The sequence below is a fragment of the Osmia bicornis genome, chromosome 2, assembly GCF_907164935.1.
Source record: "Osmia bicornis bicornis chromosome 2, iOsmBic2.1, whole genome shotgun sequence".
NCBI classification, from domain to species: Eukaryota; Metazoa; Arthropoda; class Insecta; order Hymenoptera; family Megachilidae; genus Osmia; species Osmia bicornis.
In genome coordinates, this window is record NC_060217.1 from 8,803,335 (window position 1) to 8,824,428 (window position 21,094).

The window sequence follows — 21,094 nt, forward strand, 5'->3', positions numbered from 1 at the left end:
ATGAAGTTGAAATGGAATTTCCTAGAGCTTGAACTTCTTTCTATGTGAATTCGTTCGGGAAATTTGACGATCTCAATGGATATTTAAAAAAAAAATCTAGGAAATCTTTCGACTGAAAAATTTTCATTTATTTTTTACTGATTGCCCGTGGGAACGTTGATTGATAAGAGGCTTAAGATAAGTCTTACGTAAAAACACTGATTTGTTCGGAATTATCTTTTAAACAGTAGGACCTGTCGAAAATAATTCTAATCATACTAGATTCAACGTCATTAGTCACTTGATCTTCGGCAATGGATTATCTTTGATATCAAAGTTATCTATTATCAATCAATTGATCTGTATTGGTGAAAAAATCCAAACTTGGCAAGTATATCGTTCTTCTTACTTCAGTCTCGATAATGATCAATTAGATTTGAATGAACATGTTCGATACGTTTTTGCCCTGTAAATCTTACAGAACCGAAAGTTGTGTTCACAGCTTCCGATTAATATTATGAATTACATGTTTCGGATAAACGAAGAGGACTATTATACAGGACTGTATACTTCCTCCTTTCACCTTTCACCGTCTGAATTTTACAAAGATGAAAATTTCTTGGCAATTGAATCACACATCGTGGCTCACTTTCACGTTTATGTTATAAATCTTGTTTTGTAATAGGATCTTTGCATCCCTGTGTCAACTTAAATAATTGGGGAATATCAAATTTTCAATCTTAGAAATTTAAAAATTTGATAACTTGGTACCTTGGTAATTTGATAATTTGGTAACTTGATATTTTGGTAATTTAGTAGTTTGGTAACTTGGAAATTTGGAAATTTGGTAACCTATTACCAAATTACTAAATTCCCAAATTCCCAATTGGGAATTTTTGGGCTTTGGAATTTCTGAATTTTTATACTTTTAAGTTTCTAAATTTCCAAATTACTAAATTCCCAAATTTTCAAATTTCCAAGTTACCAAATTACTAATTGGGAATTTGGAAATTTAGAAACTTGAAAATATAAAAATTCAGAAATTCCAAATTTTCAACTCAACAAATTGACTTCCCCTCGGTGTCCCTCGCTACTCTAGAAGTACAACGTATCTCTCTTACACTTGGGCTAGTTAACATACTTGTACCAACAAGCAACAGTCCACATTCTAAACAAAGTCTGTCGTCATACAACGTAACAGTTGCGATTTTACTCGGAAATCGGTATATCGAGAAAAAAAAGTGATGTTATCATCTTCGTCATCGTCCCACCCACTACTAACGATGCATTCGTGAAAATTCCCGTTTTTCGTTTACCCGTTCGACGAACAATCGATAAATATACCTATCGGCATCGACGTACATATACGTAAGTACCGTGAGGAATTACACGTGGTTCGTTGCGCTCATCAACTCGCGACCGCACGTGTACGAAACAACATTGCATCACTGTTTGTCAAACGAAAGCAATAATCGATTGATTTCGACAGAAATTTTCTGCCTTTCATTGTTGAGCACACTTTTTCCTGTTATGCGATTAAAAAATGACGAACTAATATTATCGTCGTCGAGAGTTCGAGGCCTGTGTCTTGTTTACAGCGAGGCAGAGACTCTTCGCGAATCAACGAGGTCAAAAGCTAGGGCGTGTTTGAGGCTGTCGTAGAAGAGAAGACTGTTTGTTTCCAGATTTCGTGTAAAATACTATTTTAAGCAACGTTGCGGGGATCGCTGATGTTTTTCCGTGCCCGATGCTCTCGGCAGTGAAACGTTGAAGTAGGACAAGGAACGCGATTAGGTAACGCAAAAACTGATCGACGTCGACGCTAGGCTACGTCACGGATACTTTGCCTCTGCCTGATAATCGTTCCTTCCAATCCCAGAGATAGATTAGAACGTAACGATTCGATACTTCTCATCTTCGGTTGCGTTTACGTGAATATCCGTGGCGAAATTTCGCGTTACGTCACTCAGCGTTCAATCGTGAAAAGATGATATTGGCTTGTCTGTGAACCAGCACGTAGTGCTATCATTCAAATCAGATAGATAGGCATTTGATTATTTTTTGGACATCTTTATTATTTGTACTTATTATTTTAAACTTACATTTCGAAAAAAATCTACCGAGATTAATATATAAAATTTTTCTTTTTTGCAACGAGCAAATTTTCTTAAAAACCATACGTGAATTACAAATTGATCGATAATCAATGAAATTGTAGTTTCATTTCCTAATCGAACGATTGAGAAACCCTGAAGCCAGACGATCCTATCGGATCCACAAAAAGGAGTTCCTCGATCGTTTATGAACAGTACGCGTTAATTGAAACCTGCTTAATTAGTTCAGCCGGAATGCGAATCATCAATGGATCTCGATCTCGTCTCCATTCGACGATTAGCGTGATCGTGCAGTTTGTACAGCGTGTGTTTGTCAATTTTTTGTCGAAAGTTTTCTAATGAAATATGAATATGAAATTTTTAACGTAGAAATGTAAATTCGGAGACTGCAAGAGTCAATGACGTGCAAAATAACATGTTGTTTGCTTACACCTTGTTATTTCGCGTCTGTTAATTGAAAAAAAGAAGTCCTCAGGAAAAACATCTTAATAGCTTACTCGTTCGCCAAGTCGAAAATACTGCATTTTGAACAATTAATTATGACCACGTGTGAGAAAGGTGCGACACAATAATTGTGCCTGATCAATTACTAATTAACACGATTGCACGGTACCGGCATTTCTACGAAACATAGAGCGATTTTCCTTTCAAGGGTGCAATTACACACCACTGAAACGTCGAATCTGGAAATTCTTGAGAGTTCAATGAAATCAACGCGCGGTTACTTAGAATTCAATTTAATCTCTTTCGACGATTCGATTACGTTCGCTTCGTCGAGTCGGGTGAATGGCGATGCGCCCACGGCATTCGCTGAACGCCGTGGGCCACCGGTGACCCACGCGGCACTCGACGCACGTATAAGTTGAAAAAGTTTCAATCCCGTTTATTTTTGCTACGGGACTGCTCAATGTCCGGTTGTTGGAATAACAAACAATCGTTACCAACGTAAATGTATTCATAGAAAGCACATAATTAATCTTTGATGACTAAGCTCATCGATGATGAACTAATTTGGTTCCGCATATATTCAACGTGACGAAAGCAACAAATTTCACACCTATTTTTTTTTTCTATTTTCACATTTCCTATGATTTATATTCGCATTCGATGGTTAATTACAGTTGAATGAAATTAATACACTGTAATTCGAAGGCACGTCTAATGTAACATGTTTTATAAGATCGTTAATGAATTTAATAATCGATACGATTATTTGCAACGTATAGATACATTGATTATAAATAGAAAACGTTCAGTAATTTTAGATTTGCGTAGAAGGTAAATGACCCCCTTGCTTTTTCACTTTCTAACCGTCTAATCCAGAAAATTGAGAGTGGAAAAAAAACGCGTTTACATTGTAAAACATTGTAACTGCGAAAACGATGATTCGATTAGAAAGAATTTTACGAATCATTAAACCGATGGCCTACGTGATTCCCTGTACGTATCTACCGAAAGATTCTTTGGAGTAGGTGTAAGGTCAGTTTCCAGCATCCTCGTTTTTTTTTTTTTTTTTTATTCCATAAATTTCGCTGTCGTCGATCAAATGTATCGTTGACACCTTGATACGTTTACATTAAATTATAAATTACAATTACATATTCGTAGTGTCGATAACCGACGTGGTGTTGAAAGCGTTAAAAATAATCATCACCGTTTTATTTATAGACAAGGAAATCCATGTTGTTCCCTCTAGTGACGAATACAGAAATCATCTATCACTATGATAATATGCTTGATAATAAAAAAAGATACCTTTTATCATGGATAATTTTAACATAAATTATTTTGAAAAGACAGGAAAATAAATCGTTTGTTGTTAAACGAGCACGAAAGCACGAAGCTGAATGTAATTAAATAAAACGATTAAATAGTTGATGTCATGATGGAGAAGGCATAGTAATGACTGGTGAAAAAAGGAACTACGAAAAGATTAAATTGGTTGGAGAAGCTTGCTATTAGAAAAGCTTGCTATTTCTTTGTTTAAATGAAGATAGAAAATAATTTACAGAAAGAAAAATAATGATTACAAAATATATATCGGAGCGAGCAATAACAGAGAATAGTTAGATACTCTTCTTTTTTGCGGGGATCGAGTTATCCAAGTAATAATAGATAAACGCTAAATTTATTAATTAGGCTACTTTAAGTTTACCTCGTTTTCGATTAGAAATCTATTGCCTTCTTTTTTTTTTATAGAATTATGTAAAAATGGTAAGAACAATGATAATTAATTATAGTGAAAATTGTATTCCCTGAAGTAGTTGAACCACCTCATCAGCTGCGTTGAGATGGTTCTCATCCTTCAAGGCGTCAATGTGAAGAATTAATTGCGAGACTCCTTATAAAACGAAATAATTATTTTTAAAATTAATCATACATAAATAATACTAGTAATATAAATATACAAATAGAAATTTAACTATTATAAATATTACTAATCATTTGTATCGAAAAGAAAAAGCAAGTACCACACATGACACATATAATTATTAAATTTTCCTCATAATTATTATTTTCAATATAAAGAAAAAACTGGAGGAAGTGATTCTGCTCACGTTTCTGAGAGAAAAGATAGACTTTAAATTTGAATTTGAATTTGAAATTAAATTTTCAAATTAAATACCAAATGGCATTGATGTTATTATATAAATTTGCAGATGGAAAGATACACTTGTCAAAATAAAAGTGTGAATAAGAAATTGTCAATCTTTAGCCACGTGGAAATGTAAATGATGTTTACGTCTGGTATTTTGGTACAGAAAGGATATCCGGAAAAACGATTCTATCGAGACATTTATGTGTAACCAGTTACGTTAATGTATGACGTGCATCAGTAGAAGGGATGATTTTATTAACCAGGTAAAGGTATTTAGAGGAGTACGATACTGGACCTGATCACAGTTGCGAATGAAAGGTGCCACGGGTAACAAGCATTACACAATCGCTCGCATCGCTCTACTTCGTTAATATCGTGCTTTCTATTAAGGAAAATCGTGTGTGAACAGTAACCGGTAAGCAAGGATTACCTGAAATTTGTTATTTTTTTATTTCTCATTCTTTTCTATCGCTACGAACAATCATGGCTCCTTTCTCTTTTCTTTAAACAATCATTTCATTATTGTGAAATTTTTAAATTAGATTAACAATTAAATTTGCGTATTTTATTTTGTAAAATTTTCAAATTCTACCACAGGTGAAATTTATAAAAAAAGGACCTTATATATTGTTAACAATTGTGTAAGAAAAAATGGAATGTGACAGTTCTGAATTTAGTTCGGTAACCGATTAATTAATACATTGCATCTTGATTACCTGGATTATTTGACACGTTGACCGGCATCGGGTTAAGATTATTAAATATAATCTTACAATTTTCAGTTCATTTATATTTCATATTTGCAATATTAAATCTGCCTATAAATATCAACTTGAATTACAATTGTGGTCCCTGATCTCTCATTCAAATCATTTAATACTAACAAGGAATGTTTCTTAGGTGTCTGCCTCCGATTGTTTTGATTTTTGGATATGTTTTAAAGGACCGAAGAATAAGATATACAGTGAAAGAGAAAAATAAGTAGACACTGTTCAAAATAGAATACCTCGGTTAAAATTGGACTAAATAAAAATTAATTCACGATAATATGTATTTTCATCGTTTTAAAAAATTTCAATTTGTTGAAATCGTGAAAAAGAATAGTGAATGGTAGTTTCTCAACTTTTTTACGTGAGTCTATAGTGAAAATTTAAAATATGTCTTTCGTAGATTCAGATAAGTTATGTGTATGCTGAAAATTTTATCGAGGTCGGTTCATAACATTTACACAATTTACATAATAACAAAAAAAAAGACATAAATTTTTTTCTGAATTCATTGACGTATTATATACTATGTTAGCCTATTACATTTTTACATATTTTAATATTATACATATATGCATCGCGCACGTACGCCGAGTCGCGGTCATACGAAATATGACGTACGGTCGTTATATTTCTTGCAACGATTTTCTGTCGCAATCAACAGAGAGTCCTTTTAACCCCCTAAATATGAAAACGGGCCAAAATAAGAAAACACGGATATCTTATTTTTCGGTCCTTTAAAACATATCCAAAAATTAAAACAATCGGAGGCGGACACCTAAAAAACCTTCCTTGTAAGTAACATTTGTTGTACCAAACAACTGTTACTTCTACTCATTATGAATTAAACAAATTAGCCTTAATTTTAATGAAAGCCGGCATATTCGAGATAAAATCGTTACTCGTTATAGCAATCGATTAGAAATAGAGCTTTTAGACTTAAGAGGAAATTCCACTTTAGTCTTTGAAGATAATTCATTTTTATAAATAATAGACAATGGTATAAAGAAGTATTGTAATTATAGTGCTTGATTTTAATTAATTTTAATTATAACATTTTTTTACATCAAAAGAGTTCAAAGTGCCAAGTACGTGTTTGATTAAAAGTATGTATATTGTGATTCTTTTAACTTCGCCAACGTATTTGCAAATGATACCTGGTCCGAAGTAAACTATTTACTCTGATTTTATCGAAATTTTTTCTTCTTTCGAACCCATGAACCATAAACAAGAACTTTCCCTTTGAATAATATTATTTCCACCGGTGAAATTCGGCGAACCGGTTTCGCGAAAACCGGCACACGAACGAGCAAAGAAATGGATGTAGCGACTGAGAAAGGAACGGCTGAACCTGAGAGAGAGTTTGTAGAGGAAGTATTATACAACATGCTAAGGAGCCGTACTGCAGACAACACGGAAGAACTTTCTTCGATGCCGCTCACGCAATGCAGTTATACCTCCATTAACCCAGTAACGTGTGTTCGTTCGTGTCTTTTTCTTCTTTCTTCTACCATAACCGGTATCGGCTGTTATTGATTATTAGTTAGTCAAGGACCTGAGCTTCAAGTTTTCCATTTCCTAGGTGAATGCCAATATCGTGTTTCGTTTCACGATTTATCTATGATTATTAATTAAAAGTTTTATTATCAAAAGTCGTGTAGTGGATTGACTAAAATTACGCAGTGAAATGGTAAAATCCTAAGCCTCCATGGTTTATCCAAGGTTTCTTAACAATTAAATATATCCTAATTATGCAAAATATCACCTTGTCTTTATGCGAAAATGACCAATCTATTTCTACTATTCATCATACGTCTGATATTCTACACCTTGATGTCTCAAAAAAAGTTTCTTTCTGGTCATTATATAACGCCCCGTCCTTTACGAGTATTATTTTATCATTACAATTAATATTTATTATTAGTAATCAGTAATAACAACCGAAAACATGATGTGATTTATCGTTTGAAGGTTACGGACTTTCATCTTTTACTGCCTTAATTGATTTTTATACGTGCGTTCGTGGAATCACTCGTCTGACTTGCACGTGAGATCCAGTCTACTCTACTTGCTAGTAGTTTTCCTGTAGATTGTAGACGCCGGGGAAACGTTGCGGGGATGAACGCTGTGAATGAAATAATTAAAGTATCTGCTCGATAATTCTCTACCATAGGCCTTTGATAATTTTCTGCTTATGAGATTTTTGACAAATAGAAAAACCCACTTGAAGAGTTAGAAAAAGAAATTCTAATAATTTAAAATATAAAAGAAATAATTAAAATATCTCCTCGATAATTCTCTACCATAGGCCTTTGATAATTTTCTGCTTATGGGATTTTTGACAAATAGAAAAGCCCACTTGAAGAATTAAAAAAAGAAATTCTAATTTTTCACAAACGAAACGAAATAATTAATCGAACGTAAGATGTTATAACAGTTCCTCGTTAACATCGTAAGAATGAAGTGTTGCAACGTTAAATTAAATTCTTTCCAAATGAAATGATTTAAAAGCTTGCAGCAATTTGCGTGCAATTAAGGGAGGTAAATTCAGCTAGGATTAATTTCTAACATTGATGGAGGAAAGGTGTTGGTAGAACAGTAATTAAATCTATGGAACAGATGGTTCCAGCATGTTCAATCATGAGCTTTCGTTTCGAATAAAACAAATTATTTCTTTCTTTACAAAGAAAAGTAATAACAATTTATGTCAATTAAAGGCTTGTTATAATTATGAATAAGAGATTTTATTTTTCGCGCGTTATTGAAATTTCGCTTCATAAAGGGTGTTCCATCCTAATCTATGCCAGCTGCTATTAAGCAAGCATACTGCCACAACCCCCTTTTCGAAAAGCAACCCCTACGAGTGTCGGCATCTACTGGTTGGGTCAGCTGTGCGAGCGTACAGGGTGTTCGTCGACAAAGCCAGTCTCGACCCTTCTATCGTCACGGAAACTTCTCGAGAAACGCGTGTGTATAAATTCATTTCGTAATTAGAGAGAGAACAACGCGTGTGATACGCGAAAAAAAAAAACGGGTCAAAAGGTGGTGCGTGTACTAGGTGAGACCTTGAAGGAGCAAAGTTAAAGGCGATGTTCGAGGATGGGCAACCCCATTACTCGCGAATTTCGAAGATTTTGTGCCCATGAGGGGTCGGTGATGACCTGTTCGATCTCGAATGATTGAAAAACAGGCAAGAAATCATTACACCACGTTCAATAGAGTGAGTTACATAAAGAAAATTGTTTGTTCATTCGAATCATTATTTCATTATTTTGAAATATAAATATAGTTGGCTTGTATAGCGAACAGGTTTAATTGAAAAATAAATAGCTATAATTTTTAAACAAATTACGAGCAATAAATTGAAAGAATAAATGACAGGAAAGAAATAGGCGATTAAGACGCCAATAGAATGCTGCGATAATCGACGAGGAAAATGGGCCAATTTATCCAATAGTTGTTCACTATTTCCTTTCCACTTTCTCTTCCATTTTAAAGCTATCGTGAGAGTAAATTATTGGCTTTCAGCTTGGGCAGTGTCAAATGCACACACTTGAGCGTGCCAGGAATAAACGAGAGGCAACCTGTTAGATACTCGTTCACCGGGAACTTGCATTGATCTTGCATTGATTTTATCCTAATTAGAAGTAACACCTTGATTACCTTTATTACCTTTGTTATAATATTTTGACTATCACAGAATAATATAGATTATTTAAAAAAATGAAAGATATCTATATCTATAGCATTTTATTTTTTTTTTTAGCAGTTTTTTATTTTCAATTATTTTAATAAATTCAATGCCAAGCTTTGATCAGCCCCATATGTTACTGATGGTATTAAATTAAATCCTACTTTATCGCCACTCGTATCATCATTCTAATATCAAACATGCCATTTAATTAAATTATGTTATCAAATAAAATATACATTTTTACATAGATGATGAATTATCATTGCTTCAACATAAAATAATGTTCATGAAAAAACGAAAGATTTTTGATAAAAACTATCTAGCTTTTTGCTAAAACCATTGGTCAATCTCGCCAATAAAATTTTCCTCACGTGAACGATTGCAAAACAAGAAAACAGTAAAACGAATTATTTTTCCATGAATTAATTGGCGACGAGTTGAACGACTTCTTAATTTCGACAAATTTTATCGTATGACAAATGAATTTGTGTATTTTATATTTTCTGTAAACACATTGTCCATTTATCATGATCTAAATGTTTGCCTTTTATAATTACACAACTTTTATTATTTCTTGCCAAAAACGTGTTCGTTGTCAACAAGTATTGAGAGTTGCTAATTTAGACTTGGCATTGAAAGGTTCGGGTTTTTATCTTTCAGTGGGAAGAAGATTCTTTAGGTGGCTTGGATCAAAGGACCGATGGATGGAATTTGAACACAATTTAATCGCCCCTCGTCCATGAAATGTGTACATAGAATATAGGTTGCGAAATGGAGGACCGATCAATATCTTGAATGTCCAAGTACGATGTCGATCAATTCTTTCGAAGCACCTGCGTATTAGAGGCAAAACAGCCAGTTGTTTCTATAAAGTAGATGTCTTTAGAGTCTTTTTATCTAGGAAAATAGAGAAATAGAAAAGTAGAGTAGAAAAATAGAAAAGTAGAGTAGAGAAATAGACAGACAGAAAAAGTAGATTTAGAATTTTAACACGTCGATACTACACGCGTCCATTTTCCTTGTGACGGTCAACGCGTTAATTATTAACCCTTTAACAGCGATATAATTGTAGAAACAATGGATGCTGGATCAAACATAATCCAATAATAAACTTTTTTTTTTTCTGTTCACACCCGTAATCAATGTTATATATTCAAACGTAAGTCAGGTCAGTATACCAAAGCTGATAACAAATGATAACCCCTCGCACTAGTTGCAGGGGATTATCAATTCGTTTTTCGTAATTCCTCCACTCGAAAACAAAAAAATCAATCACTCAAAAGCAGCATTATCTTTTGTGCATCGTGCGCGATAAGAAGATGTGTTCGAACTCTCCAAATCATGTTAATATTAATTTTTAAAATGAGATTAAATTTTGCAAATTTTTATTGCTAATAAATAAAATAGATTTTTTCATTTTCCTAGTTCATCGCATTGCGTGTACATTTTGAAAACTAAAAATGGCGTCGATTAAAAGAATGATCCCTCCACAAAATTATCATTTCTCCCTGTTCAAAATCAAACGAGCGTAAATAAGATTGATAGATCGTCGAAGAATCGGTGGCGTTCAATAAATCGTAAGACCCGTAAACTTCTCGCGTAACAAGCAATCCGTTTAGCAAAAGGGGATTTTTCACTTTAGACGACGAGGAAAATGGCATTTTTTCGCCGGGTGTGATACTTCCATCTTCTAGGACAAGGTTATCTTGTGCTATTTCCCGTGAACCTTCGTCTGGCTGCTTGAATTGATCGGCTGATTAATTATTAAATCTTCGTACACATACCATGGTATATCGATTACACAACACATTTAAAATCAGAAGCAGAGTTTATACACATATGTATGCATGCATATTATTTATTTATACTAAGGAAATTAATTTTAGAATCCTCGTGGAGGGCGTCTCCTTTTTTTTTATAGACACTTCATAATTATTCAATGAACTGAACGGGTTAATTACCATGAGGGGTCATCGACAGCCAGTATCATAAAATCATAAATTAACAGGGCACTTAATTAAATATAATATAGTCAGATTTGGTACGATATTATAAAATTATTGATCGATTCTCGTTTGTTGCAGATATTGGACCCATTACTGCTTGAACCATCGAAATGGGCACAACGAATGCACAAACGAACACCGAAAAAGGAAGCGACGAAACGTCCATCGATGCGTTTTTCGCCGAGTCGGTGATCCTGATAACCGGAGCGACCGGTTTCGTAGGGAAAGCTCTGGTGGAAAAGTTGCTTCGAGTCTGTCCACGTCTGGCCATCATTTTTATCCTGATTCGTCCGAAACGCAACCAAACGGTCGAGCAACGATTCAAGAGCTTCCTGGAGAGCTTTGTTCGTAAATCACACGATCTTCTAACTTTTTTCCTACTAACGAATCGATTATCTTGTGAAAAGAGAAACAAATTTTTTTTTAACAAACCAGCGAAACGATTTCTCTTCCAAATTGCTACCGATAGATAGGCAACGAACCGGATTAATTAATCGATAGAAATTCACGAACGTTAGAGGATCGATAAATAACCGGTAGAATTATCCCGCTGCCGATCGCGTAGCATCTACTCGTGGGAAGGATGTGAAAGTTTGAACGTAATCACTGCACACTGTTGAATAACCATTTTCTCGAAAGTAACAACTAACTCCAGCATCGAATCATTTAACAAATAAAATCAGTATACACGATGAACATTTTCAGAGCCGACATCATTGTATGCACATTCAATAATCTTATATTAAAATCAGTAGATATTTGGTTTGAAAATATATGAAGGATTCGTGTTAAAGCAACAGATTTTCGTGAAATATAAGAGATATATTAATTATATAAAATCTCTGTTTTTTGTCCAGGCGTTCGATGAAATTCGACCATCGAAATTGTTAAGTAAATTAAAGCCAGTCAAGGGAGACGTTGCCCTACCGGATCTAGGTCTATCGCAAGAAGACAAGAACATGCTTACAGAAAGGGTGAACATAATATTTCACAGCGCGGCCACGGTGAGATTCAACGAACCGATCAAAGTAGCCGTGAATTTGAATACAAACGGTACCGATCGTATGATAGAACTGAGCAAATCCATGAAGAATTTGATTAGCTTCATCCACGTTAGCACAGCTTACAGTAACTCGAATCGAGACGATATTGAGGAGGTCATCTATCCGTAAGTATAAATTCTTCTCTATTTTATATTTTTCCTAATTTTAAATCTTGGAAATGTAAAGTACAAGGTGATTGAATGCTAATGTTAATTGAAGGAAAATTTCAAAATTATTAAAATCAGTACCATTGTATCGCGGCAGTAACGTGTAATATTCATGTATTATTAATGATATCATAGCACAAATGTGAAGCCTTCCACGATAATCGATATGTGCGAAAATCTAGACAAGGATACGCTGAACATACTGGAGAAAAAGATTCTAGAGATACATCCGAACACGTATACGTTCACGAAAAAATTGGCTGAACAAATTATATTGGAAAAAGGTAAAGATTTGCCGATCGCGATCGTACGACCCAGCATAATTGGCGCGGCTGAAAAGGAACCGTTTCCTGGATGGGTGGACAATATTTTTGGAGTAACAGGTATTTGCGTGAAAAAAAAAAATGTTAGTTGCTTCGTTAACTTTGCATAGTAAATATTATATAATTGAATATTTCAGCTACGCTCATAGAAGTCGGCAACGGCAACGTCAAATCAATTGTCACCAACGCGAAATTAAAATGTGACATTATACCTGTGGACCGCGTTATCGATACGTTAATATGCGCTGCATGGTATACCTCGGTGCAAAAGCGTGATACAATTAAGGTTTATAATTGCACTAATAGCGCGTCACCTCTAAGGTAATATTAAAAGGGAATCTATTGTAGGGGGTGTTCGACAACAGGTGGGCAAAATTTTAAGGGGTGATTCTAGGGATCAAAATAAGACGAAAATCAAGAAAAAAAATCAAAGCGTTTGCGGCTTTGTTTTCCAGTAATTAACGTTTAAAAATTCGAGTCAAAAGCGCCTGAAACCTGCAATCCGCCCAGCGCCGACGACTGAACGTCAGGTCAGCAGGGGTTAGTACAGTCATAACCAAGAATCGAAGCCGAATGCTGCTCGGTGCTGGGCGGATTGCAGGTTTCAGGCGTTTTTTACTCGAATTTTTAAACGTTAATTACTGGAAAACAAAGGCGCAAACGCTATTTCGTTATTCTTGATTTTCGTCTTATCTTGATCCCTAGAATCACCCCTTAAAATTTTGCCCACCTGTTGTCGAACACCCTGTATATTGGTAATCTTACTAACTCCTCCATCTTCACGATTTCAGTTGGGGTAACTTGATCGGGCTCATCAAGAAACACGCCATAGAGACGCCATCGCAATACGTCACGTGGTATCCATGCTGTACATATAGACAGAACAGATTTATTCATAATCTAATATTATTCACTCTGAACATATTCCCCGCGTTTCTCATAGACATATTTGTAAAGCTAACAGGTGGTAAACCTATGTAAGTGTACGGTACCTACCTAATTGTTGCCAACTCGGAACGATATCATTTTCATTAATTGATTTTAGAATGATGAAACTCATGAACCGTGTGCAACGCTTTGCTGAGGCGTCAGAGTACTTTACGATGCACGAGTGGCACTTTCACAGGGACAACTTGTACGAATTAGCGAAGAAAGTAAAATCATTGAAGGATTCCAATAATTTTGTCGTGATCTCGGAAGATTTGAATTGGGAGTCTTATTTACGCAGTTACATTCTGGGAATTAGAACGTTTATTCAGAAGGATACTCCTGAGACACTGAAAACAGCTCGAAATCGGCTACATGTGTGCGTATTACAGGGTGATTTGAAAAAACGAAATGTTGACACGTATTCATGAATATTCTATTTATTTCAGATTGTACTGGTTGCGTCGATTCACCCAAGTGTTCAGCATATTCACTGTGCTGATGATAGTATTACGCATTGCTCACTGACCCTTTCGTACCACAATGATGGTTCTTCGACATAAGTTAAAGTAAGAACAATAAAAGTCTGCCGAGATAGGAATCATCATCAATTTTGTCCTAATAACTCGTTTGTATAGCTTCAGACTATCCCCACTGATGTTGATCATATCAGTCAAATACATTGCCGTAACTTGCCTGTTATTGACTATAAGATTTAAATTAAACTCTTATTTACTTATAATAAAAAGGTGAAGTAATTTCACAGTTTCAACGAAAATAACACTCATGGGGCCATCCAATGCTGAAGAAATCCTCGTACCTAAAGAATCGAAAGAGATTCTCGTTTTTACGTAGAATAGGAAAACGACAGAGAATTATTTTGAGTGATTAAATAACTTTTTTCTATCAACGAAATATGTATGTAATTTTATACTATTAAGGCTGTACTGTTTGTAACAAAACATCATCGTAACCACGTTAAAAGCAAAGCTTTGAGCACGGGCTTGTTCCAAAATGTATCGTTACCGTATTTACGAGTAATTTTTCGATAAAAATTTTCTAAGTGTACCATGCAAACATTATTTTTAGAACAACGAGAATCAATATAACATATTTAAGGGAACAAATGTGTTTAAAGAGTCACCAATTTTTAATGCAAAACGTATCACCAGAATAATAAAATTGTCTGCGATTCATAATTAAAGATGCTTTATAATGTTTTGAAATAAAAGAGAAAAGGAATTGAAATAGTACGACCAATCATGAATTAAAGGAATACGAATACAAAGTAAAATGCAATGTAAAATATATATATTTGTATGCCTAATAACGTCGCTCTAAGACATTCAATCATACCATAATTATAAGCTAATAGAACACAACGCTAGATAACAATGTATTTAGCGCGAAGCACAATACTGAAGAATATAATATGATAACTCTATTTTCAACCGTATTAACGCCGAAGCAGCGTACGGAAAAAAGCAAGTTTAAATACCCGTGTATGTATCCGCAGTTCACCAGGTCCATAACTGCAAAAAGACCAATTTTCGTTCTTCGCGCATCTCCAGTACGCATCTTTGCCCTGATTGGCGATACTCCCAAACGAAATGGAAAGCGATTAGTGGAGAGCTCGCTGCGTTCCCCCACCATCTTCCTACCTGCGCGTCGCAGTTATGGAGTCTGGTGAACTGCGGTATAGGTACCTGTGAGACAATACTAACACAATCAAAATATAAGATAAAAACTTTTTTATTTTTGGTTCTTTTTTTATGAAGTTTTTATCAAACTGTTTGTAACAATCTCATGATTAAAATGATACCAAACATAACATAGTTTTTCCAAGGACGTCAGTAAAAACTGCCGTCTGAAGTAACTTTTCATTTATTGATTTGTGTAATATTTCCACTGCTCTCTATAATCATTTTATTTTACGAAATAAATACATTCGTTTTTAAAAAATTAGTATAATGAAGATAGAAATAAAGAACATGAAATGAATAAATTGAACAATTTCTTAACAATTGTAAGATTCGCGCCTTCGTAAGAACGCATGCGTATTAAAACAGCGCCACATTCGTAGATAAATTTTTACCGGTTGAATTCAACCGGACACGTAAACAGTAAACAGTGCTGTATACATTCGAGCAGTAATCTTAGCGATGTTAATCGCATGTAAAGTTTTCATCAATATAATGAGCACATGTAAATTATTACAACGTCGATGTTACGATTTGCTTTCATACAAATATTCGTTACTGGTCATATTAATAGCATTTACCTGTATATTCATCGGTATCATACACTTCGGTGAGGTTAGGAAGATCGTAACTTTTCTCTATTTTTTATACCAAACCTTATTAGTTTGATTGTTAAGAATGTATTATTTATCTTCTTTCAGATATGGATAACTTGGAGTAAAGGAAAATACGAGGCTATATTTCATTCTTTCAATGATAATATATTAGGGATTTCTTTTCAACAAAAATTATGTCAACATGTCCCTATAGATGTTGTATATACATGGGTGAATGGTTCAGATCCTGTGTTTTTAAAGAATCTTAAGAAACATGTTCCTATTATGGATGTTAATACAGCTCCTTCTAGATTTAATGATAAGGATGAATTAAGATATTCGCTGCGTTCATTGGAAATGTATGCACCATGGGTTAGACATGTGTATATTGTTACCAATGGTCAAATACCTAGTTGGTTAGATATGGATAATCCTAGACTTACTCTTGTTACTCATGAAGACATATTTTTAAATAAAAGTGATCTTCCTACATTTTCTAGTCCTGCTATTGAAAATCACATTCATAGGTAACATACAGCTTAACTAGTTTCTATCAGTTAGCACATCTTTCTGGTTAATTTGTTGTTCTTATTTTTATCTCTGCAGAATTCCTGGGATATCAGATAAGTTTTTATATTTTAATGATGATGTAATGTTAGGAGCTGAAGTATGGCCAGAAGATTTCATTACTCAAGTAGGTGGCCAAAAAGTATACCTTGCATGGTGGGTTCCTGATTGTTCTGATGTTTGTCCTTGGGCCTGGGTGGGTGATGGATCGTGTGATCCAGCTTGTAATACAACATTATGCGAATTTGATGGTAGCAATCATTGTTTACATTTATTTTGATACAGAAGTATATAAACAAGATAAAATTCTAATAATATTATATGTCTAAACTAATATTTGTAATTTATTTGCAGGGGGAGATTGTGATAGCACAACAGTTCCTACTGACAGTGAAGCTCTTGAGGAAGAAGGAGACTACCCACATAAGTTTCTACAAGATATTCAAGGAAATACTAATTATGGATTAAAATTTCTGAACATATTAGGAAACAGAAGTATACATTCTGGATGGAATGATACAGAAACGTTTACCCACCAAACATTGACGGAAGCGAAGGGTTTAAAGCTCAATGTAAATAAATCTTATAGCTTTAGAAACAATAAGGATATAAATGGCATTGAAATAAATTTCAATGACCACTTGAATGAAACTATATCCACTCAAAAATCGTTATTATCGAAAGTGATAAATAAAATTAAATTTCCAAGTTCTAACATCGACAAGCGTATACATATGAGACATAATTTATACGATAATGATTTGATTTTAACAGAAATTAATAGTACCGCAAGAACAAATAATAAACCTAAGTATTCCGATCACTGGAAACATAAAAGACAACTCGATACTTACGCTGAATCTTTGCTCTATGTAAATAGAATATATAACGTAGCATACGGATTTGAACGTAGAAAAGTACCGGCTCACATGCCCCACTTAATAGATAAATGGATCGTCACCGATATGCAAAAGAAATTCGAACATGAATTTAAGAAAACGTCTAGTCATAAAGTTAGGAATTCCGAAGACATGCAATTCGCTTTTTCGTATTTCTATTTCCTGACCAGTGAAAAACGAAGGATTCCAATTGAAGAAATTTTTGATAAATTTGACACAGACAAATCAGGGTATGTTATTCCATTTCTTATTTTATAATATTAAAGTATCAATCAATTAATAATAATGTTACTATTTTCAGGACTTGGTCGGATAGGGAAATCAGAACACTTTTGTCTAGGCTGTATCCACTACCTCTTGATTATAGTTTAGTTGTAGAATTTGAAAACACAATAACAAATTGTTCAAATCATTTAAGCATTACAGAAATATCAAATCCACCACCAGGAGAAAGATATTTAGATTCATCTCTTGTAAGTATATATTATTCTTTAATAATATAAAATTGTATACATCCTATAATTTCTACAGCCAATTGTATCCAAGGAATTGATAGCGAACTGCGAACCAATATCGAGAAAAATTGAAGCCAGATTTGGCGAAGGAAAGCTTTATCCGCATGAAATCATTAAAGCTGGCAAGAATGAAATATTTGAAATGTTGACCAGCAATGTATCTCTGACAGTACAACTGTTAGATGAGATACGTAGAGATCCAAAGTAAGTTGTAATTAGTTTTATTAATAACAAGTATATAATTTAAATTGAATTGAAATTTTAGAAAATTCATATGTTTGAACGATGACATGGATCCTCTTCGACGTTCTGAGAACGAAATCGTTCGAGCGTTGTTAAATGACTTTTATCGCTCTCTTTACCCATTGCGTAGCACTTTCGAATTGCCTTTACAATATAGAAATCTTTTCGCTCATCGACGTGAACTTTTCGAGTGGAAGGCTAACAGGGCGAAAGCTAGAAATTTATTGTTGTGTCTTATCGTTTTGCTGCTCGTTACTACTCTTTATCACTTGTTTTACCATCAGATACGACGATTGTTCAGAGTACGGGCATTGCCCACTCTTCTCGTTTAAGTTCTCAAACCTGAATATAAATGATCTGCTGAATGCATCAGTAACTTCCGTGACAGGGAAATTGTCTTCTAAAGGATTTTATAAATACCGGTATGTATATAAGAAAATTTATATATAGACGATGTTTTTAGAAATTTATACCATCTTAACAAATGATATTGTTTGTTACATATTTTACATATGTAAACTCGTGATTATTTTTCGTATATTATTTATTGGAATTGAACAAACTATTATAATGAAAATTAAGTAAAACGTTCCTGTGATATTAATGAACTACTGATTATCTTTCGTTCTCTCGAGTATAGAATGTAGACAAATTTTTCTACGAAAAGACTGTATAATAAGAAATATAGTAAGATCTATAAATTGTCAAGTAAGTTGAACGATGAATCTTTGTTACAATCTTCTTTCTCAGACAATTTACAATCCTTAAAGACTTAAGATATACCAAATTTGTACTTATTGAAATGTTAAATATGAATCAATAAGAAATATACTGAATTTTTTCAATTTAACCTTTATTTTTAAATATGTTTCAGGTGATTAAAGATACACATCATTTCTATTAATATTTTATTAAATACAACAATAATTGTAACAATCTAGTGTTATACTTTTGACGCTTAGAATTATCTTTTGATTCGTCATGATTCTGATATTTCTTGTCTATCTAAAGGTGGACAATTCATATGACGAAGGTTTCGCGGGCCAACCATGCCTTCTTGTACTCTTGCGCATTCGCTCATCCATATTGCCACGCTTGCTACTTCTTCAGCCGAAAGACGTGGTCCAATACCTGACATTACATTACAGAAAGACATATTTCAATTTCAATAATATTGTACCTTTTACAATATCTTATAGGTGGATATTCTCACCAGGAATATTTGGATAATATTTGACTAACTTAGAGTCTACAGTCTTCTTTTTCCGCCTTCTTTCATTAGCAGATTTATCCCCTGTACTTCGAGCACTTTGATTTTTAGTTGTATTCTCTTCCGTAGTGCTACAGCTGGACGCGCTCTTCGCGGATCCATTTTCATCCTTATTCAACTCCTTTCCCCCGCTCGATTCAGATTTCTTGCTAGACTCTGCTTCTGTGACAGAAGTTTCATTGCTCTTCTTCACTTTCAATGCTTCTTTATTAGAAGTATCCCGTTCCGACGTTTTATTTTCCTCGTTTTTCTCCCCAGTATAACAATCAATCAATTGTGGCATTGTATCGGCTGAAAAACAAACAACAATGTTTCACTTATTAATTATATAAATATCAAATTAATAACGTTAATCCTTCTAAATTTACTTCTCGAAGAATCTACATCATCTCTAGACACTAATTCCAAGTCGAAATTCACATCAGCCTCTGTGTCCTGACTAGCGACTGAACAAACACGATCTACAGATTTTTCTTCAGAAGATTTGGATTCTTGGCTAGCAGAGGATACATTGTCACGTATGATAAATTCAGTCGGATCCTCGTCAGAGGAATCCCTTTCGCTACCGTCGCAACGAAGTCCTGCCAAGTAACTGAAAAATTTCAATTACAAGATATACTGATAATATTGTCAACCGTTATTATTAGAATTAAACCCTACCCATAGATCTCCATAAATAACGTGACGGGAACCATAGCTGAACCACCCTCAGGTTCGTGAGTGAATAATTCGCAGATCATGATCATCGTTTCAAAGAGGCTAGAGCCTAAAAGGCCAACAGCAATTGCCAAGAATTTCTTCACCTGACACTTTCGACGAAATTTTCCAATCATCATAATTAAGTTCAGGTCCCGTCGGTCTAAGCATAAACAGTCCCATCGGCGTAGAATCGTTTCCACAGGTAACGATTTATTATAATCTGGTAATGGAAATGGTAATTTATATAAGTAATTTTACAATTGAATTTAACTAAGATAAAGAGCCATTATCCTATGGTAATAAAAAGGAACGAATCAATAAGAAGTTAATATATTCATAATGGATGCATAATTTAAAGATTAACATCAGTACCTCCAAATTGACGGAGTAAAACTCGTATAAAGCCAAAAGTTAAACCGGAAGCAGTACACGGTGGTGGATATTCTAATCTTAATTTCGTCGGTGGTTCCTCTCCATCGGCCAACGCTCGAAAATACGAGCTGGACCATTTTAATAGATCGTACGGTTGCGTTCGAATAGCCGCCTTGCAAAATTGTTTCAGAATAACCGGCAAACTTGGTGGTACAACAATTTCCTGTCCTACAACCGATTGTTCAACAATAGACATTTTTAAGTGAAAATTAATTAAAAGTTTCCTTTCGATCGAAATGAATCGAAGATTTTAAGATATACTACGTGGTACAAGGTAGAACCGCGATTAACTTGAGCACAGTAGTACGCCACGTCAAGTGTGCTATTTGTTGCCATTTCGCGGGCCTCCGTTGTCTAGGAAACAGTATCGATGCAAAGAGATCAATTCCTGGTAGATATCATATTATTTCTTATCATTGGTCAATTGATTACAGAAAGTATAGAATATTCTTTATCGTTTTCCTCATTATTTGATTGTCTATTTTATCGTTAATTTAATTTCAAGATATTATCCGTTTTAATCATTAAAATAAACGTAGGAAAGATTATATTAG

General features: G+C 34.2%; 3 protein-coding genes across 8 annotated transcripts in view; 2 read left to right on the plus strand and 1 right to left on the minus strand.

Moving 5' to 3' along the window:
• LOC114883055 (putative fatty acyl-CoA reductase CG5065) overlaps positions 1 to 15,520 on the plus strand; it is a 34,524-nt gene extending 19,004 nt beyond the window's left edge. Inside the window, exons 2-9 of one of the 5 annotated variants that reach the window (XM_046290156.1) lie at positions 11,238 to 11,503; positions 12,017 to 12,327; positions 12,505 to 12,752; positions 12,830 to 13,013; positions 13,484 to 13,669; positions 13,738 to 13,998; positions 14,069 to 14,188; positions 14,258 to 15,520. In XM_046290156.1, coding sequence (XP_046146112.1) covers positions 11,270 to 11,503; positions 12,017 to 12,327; positions 12,505 to 12,752; positions 12,830 to 13,013; positions 13,484 to 13,669; positions 13,738 to 13,998; positions 14,069 to 14,147 — 1,503 coding nt within the window. In that variant the 5' untranslated portion in view covers positions 11,238 to 11,269 and the 3' untranslated portion in view covers positions 14,148 to 14,188; positions 14,258 to 15,520. Of the gene's footprint in view, positions 1 to 5,009; positions 5,108 to 8,386; positions 8,680 to 9,867; positions 9,957 to 11,237; positions 11,504 to 12,016; positions 12,328 to 12,504; positions 12,753 to 12,829; positions 13,014 to 13,483; positions 13,670 to 13,737; positions 13,999 to 14,068 lie in introns of those variants that run through there. The other 4 variants (XM_046290153.1, XM_046290155.1, XM_046290154.1 and 1 more) reach the window with 4 other exon arrangements.
• Positions 15,521 to 15,722: 202 nt separating this feature from the next.
• Positions 15,723 to 19,855, plus strand: LOC114883038 (N-acetylglucosamine-1-phosphotransferase subunits alpha/beta). 2 transcript variants are annotated; one of them, XM_029200359.2, is made up of 7 exons: positions 15,723 to 15,934; positions 16,021 to 16,442; positions 16,522 to 16,733; positions 16,837 to 17,611; positions 17,683 to 17,854; positions 17,913 to 18,100; positions 19,787 to 19,855. In XM_029200359.2, the coding sequence occupies exons 1-7, from the start codon at positions 15,782 to 15,784 to the stop codon at positions 19,809 to 19,811; spliced, it is 1,947 nt and encodes a 648-aa protein (XP_029056192.2). In that variant the 5' UTR covers positions 15,723 to 15,781; the 3' UTR covers positions 19,812 to 19,855. The 2 variants fall into 2 exon arrangements, with proteins under 2 accessions (XP_029056192.2, XP_029056191.2); XM_029200358.2 differs by lacking the exon at positions 19,787 to 19,855 and adding an exon at positions 18,162 to 18,989.
• On the minus strand, positions 19,045 to 20,871 carry LOC114883039. Its single transcript, XM_029200360.2, has 5 exons — positions 20,481 to 20,871; positions 20,070 to 20,328; positions 19,778 to 20,001; positions 19,353 to 19,700; positions 19,045 to 19,270 (listed from the first exon to the last, which is right to left on the minus strand). Exons 1-5 carry the CDS (start codon positions 20,734 to 20,736, stop codon positions 19,119 to 19,121), a joined length of 1,239 nt encoding a protein of 412 aa, XP_029056193.2. The 5' UTR covers positions 20,737 to 20,871; the 3' UTR covers positions 19,045 to 19,118.
• Positions 20,872 to 21,094: the final 223 nt, after the last annotated feature.

Excerpts from the sequence above, each read along its gene's own strand:
- LOC114883039 (XM_029200360.2), bottom strand. The coding sequence starts at position 20,736 with ATGTCTATTGTTGAACAATCGGTTGTAGGACAGGAAATTGTTGTACCA. Across the intron at positions 20,329-20,480 it reads TTTACTCCGTCAATTTGGAG|ATTATAATAAATCGTTACCT; the intron begins GTACTGATGTTA and ends TTCCATTACCAG. Across the intron at positions 19,271-19,352 it reads ATATTATCCAAATATTCCTG|GTATTGGACCACGTCTTTCG; the intron begins GTGAGAATATCC and ends ATGTAATGTCAG.
- LOC114883038 (XM_029200358.2), top strand. The coding sequence starts at position 15,782 with ATGTTAATCGCATGTAAAGTTTTCATCAATATAATGAGCACATGTAAA. Across the intron at positions 16,443-16,521 it reads ATTGAAAATCACATTCATAG|AATTCCTGGGATATCAGATA; the intron begins GTAACATACAGC and ends TTATCTCTGCAG. Across the intron at positions 18,101-18,161 it reads GAGATACGTAGAGATCCAAA|AAAATTCATATGTTTGAACG; the intron begins GTAAGTTGTAAT and ends TTGAAATTTTAG.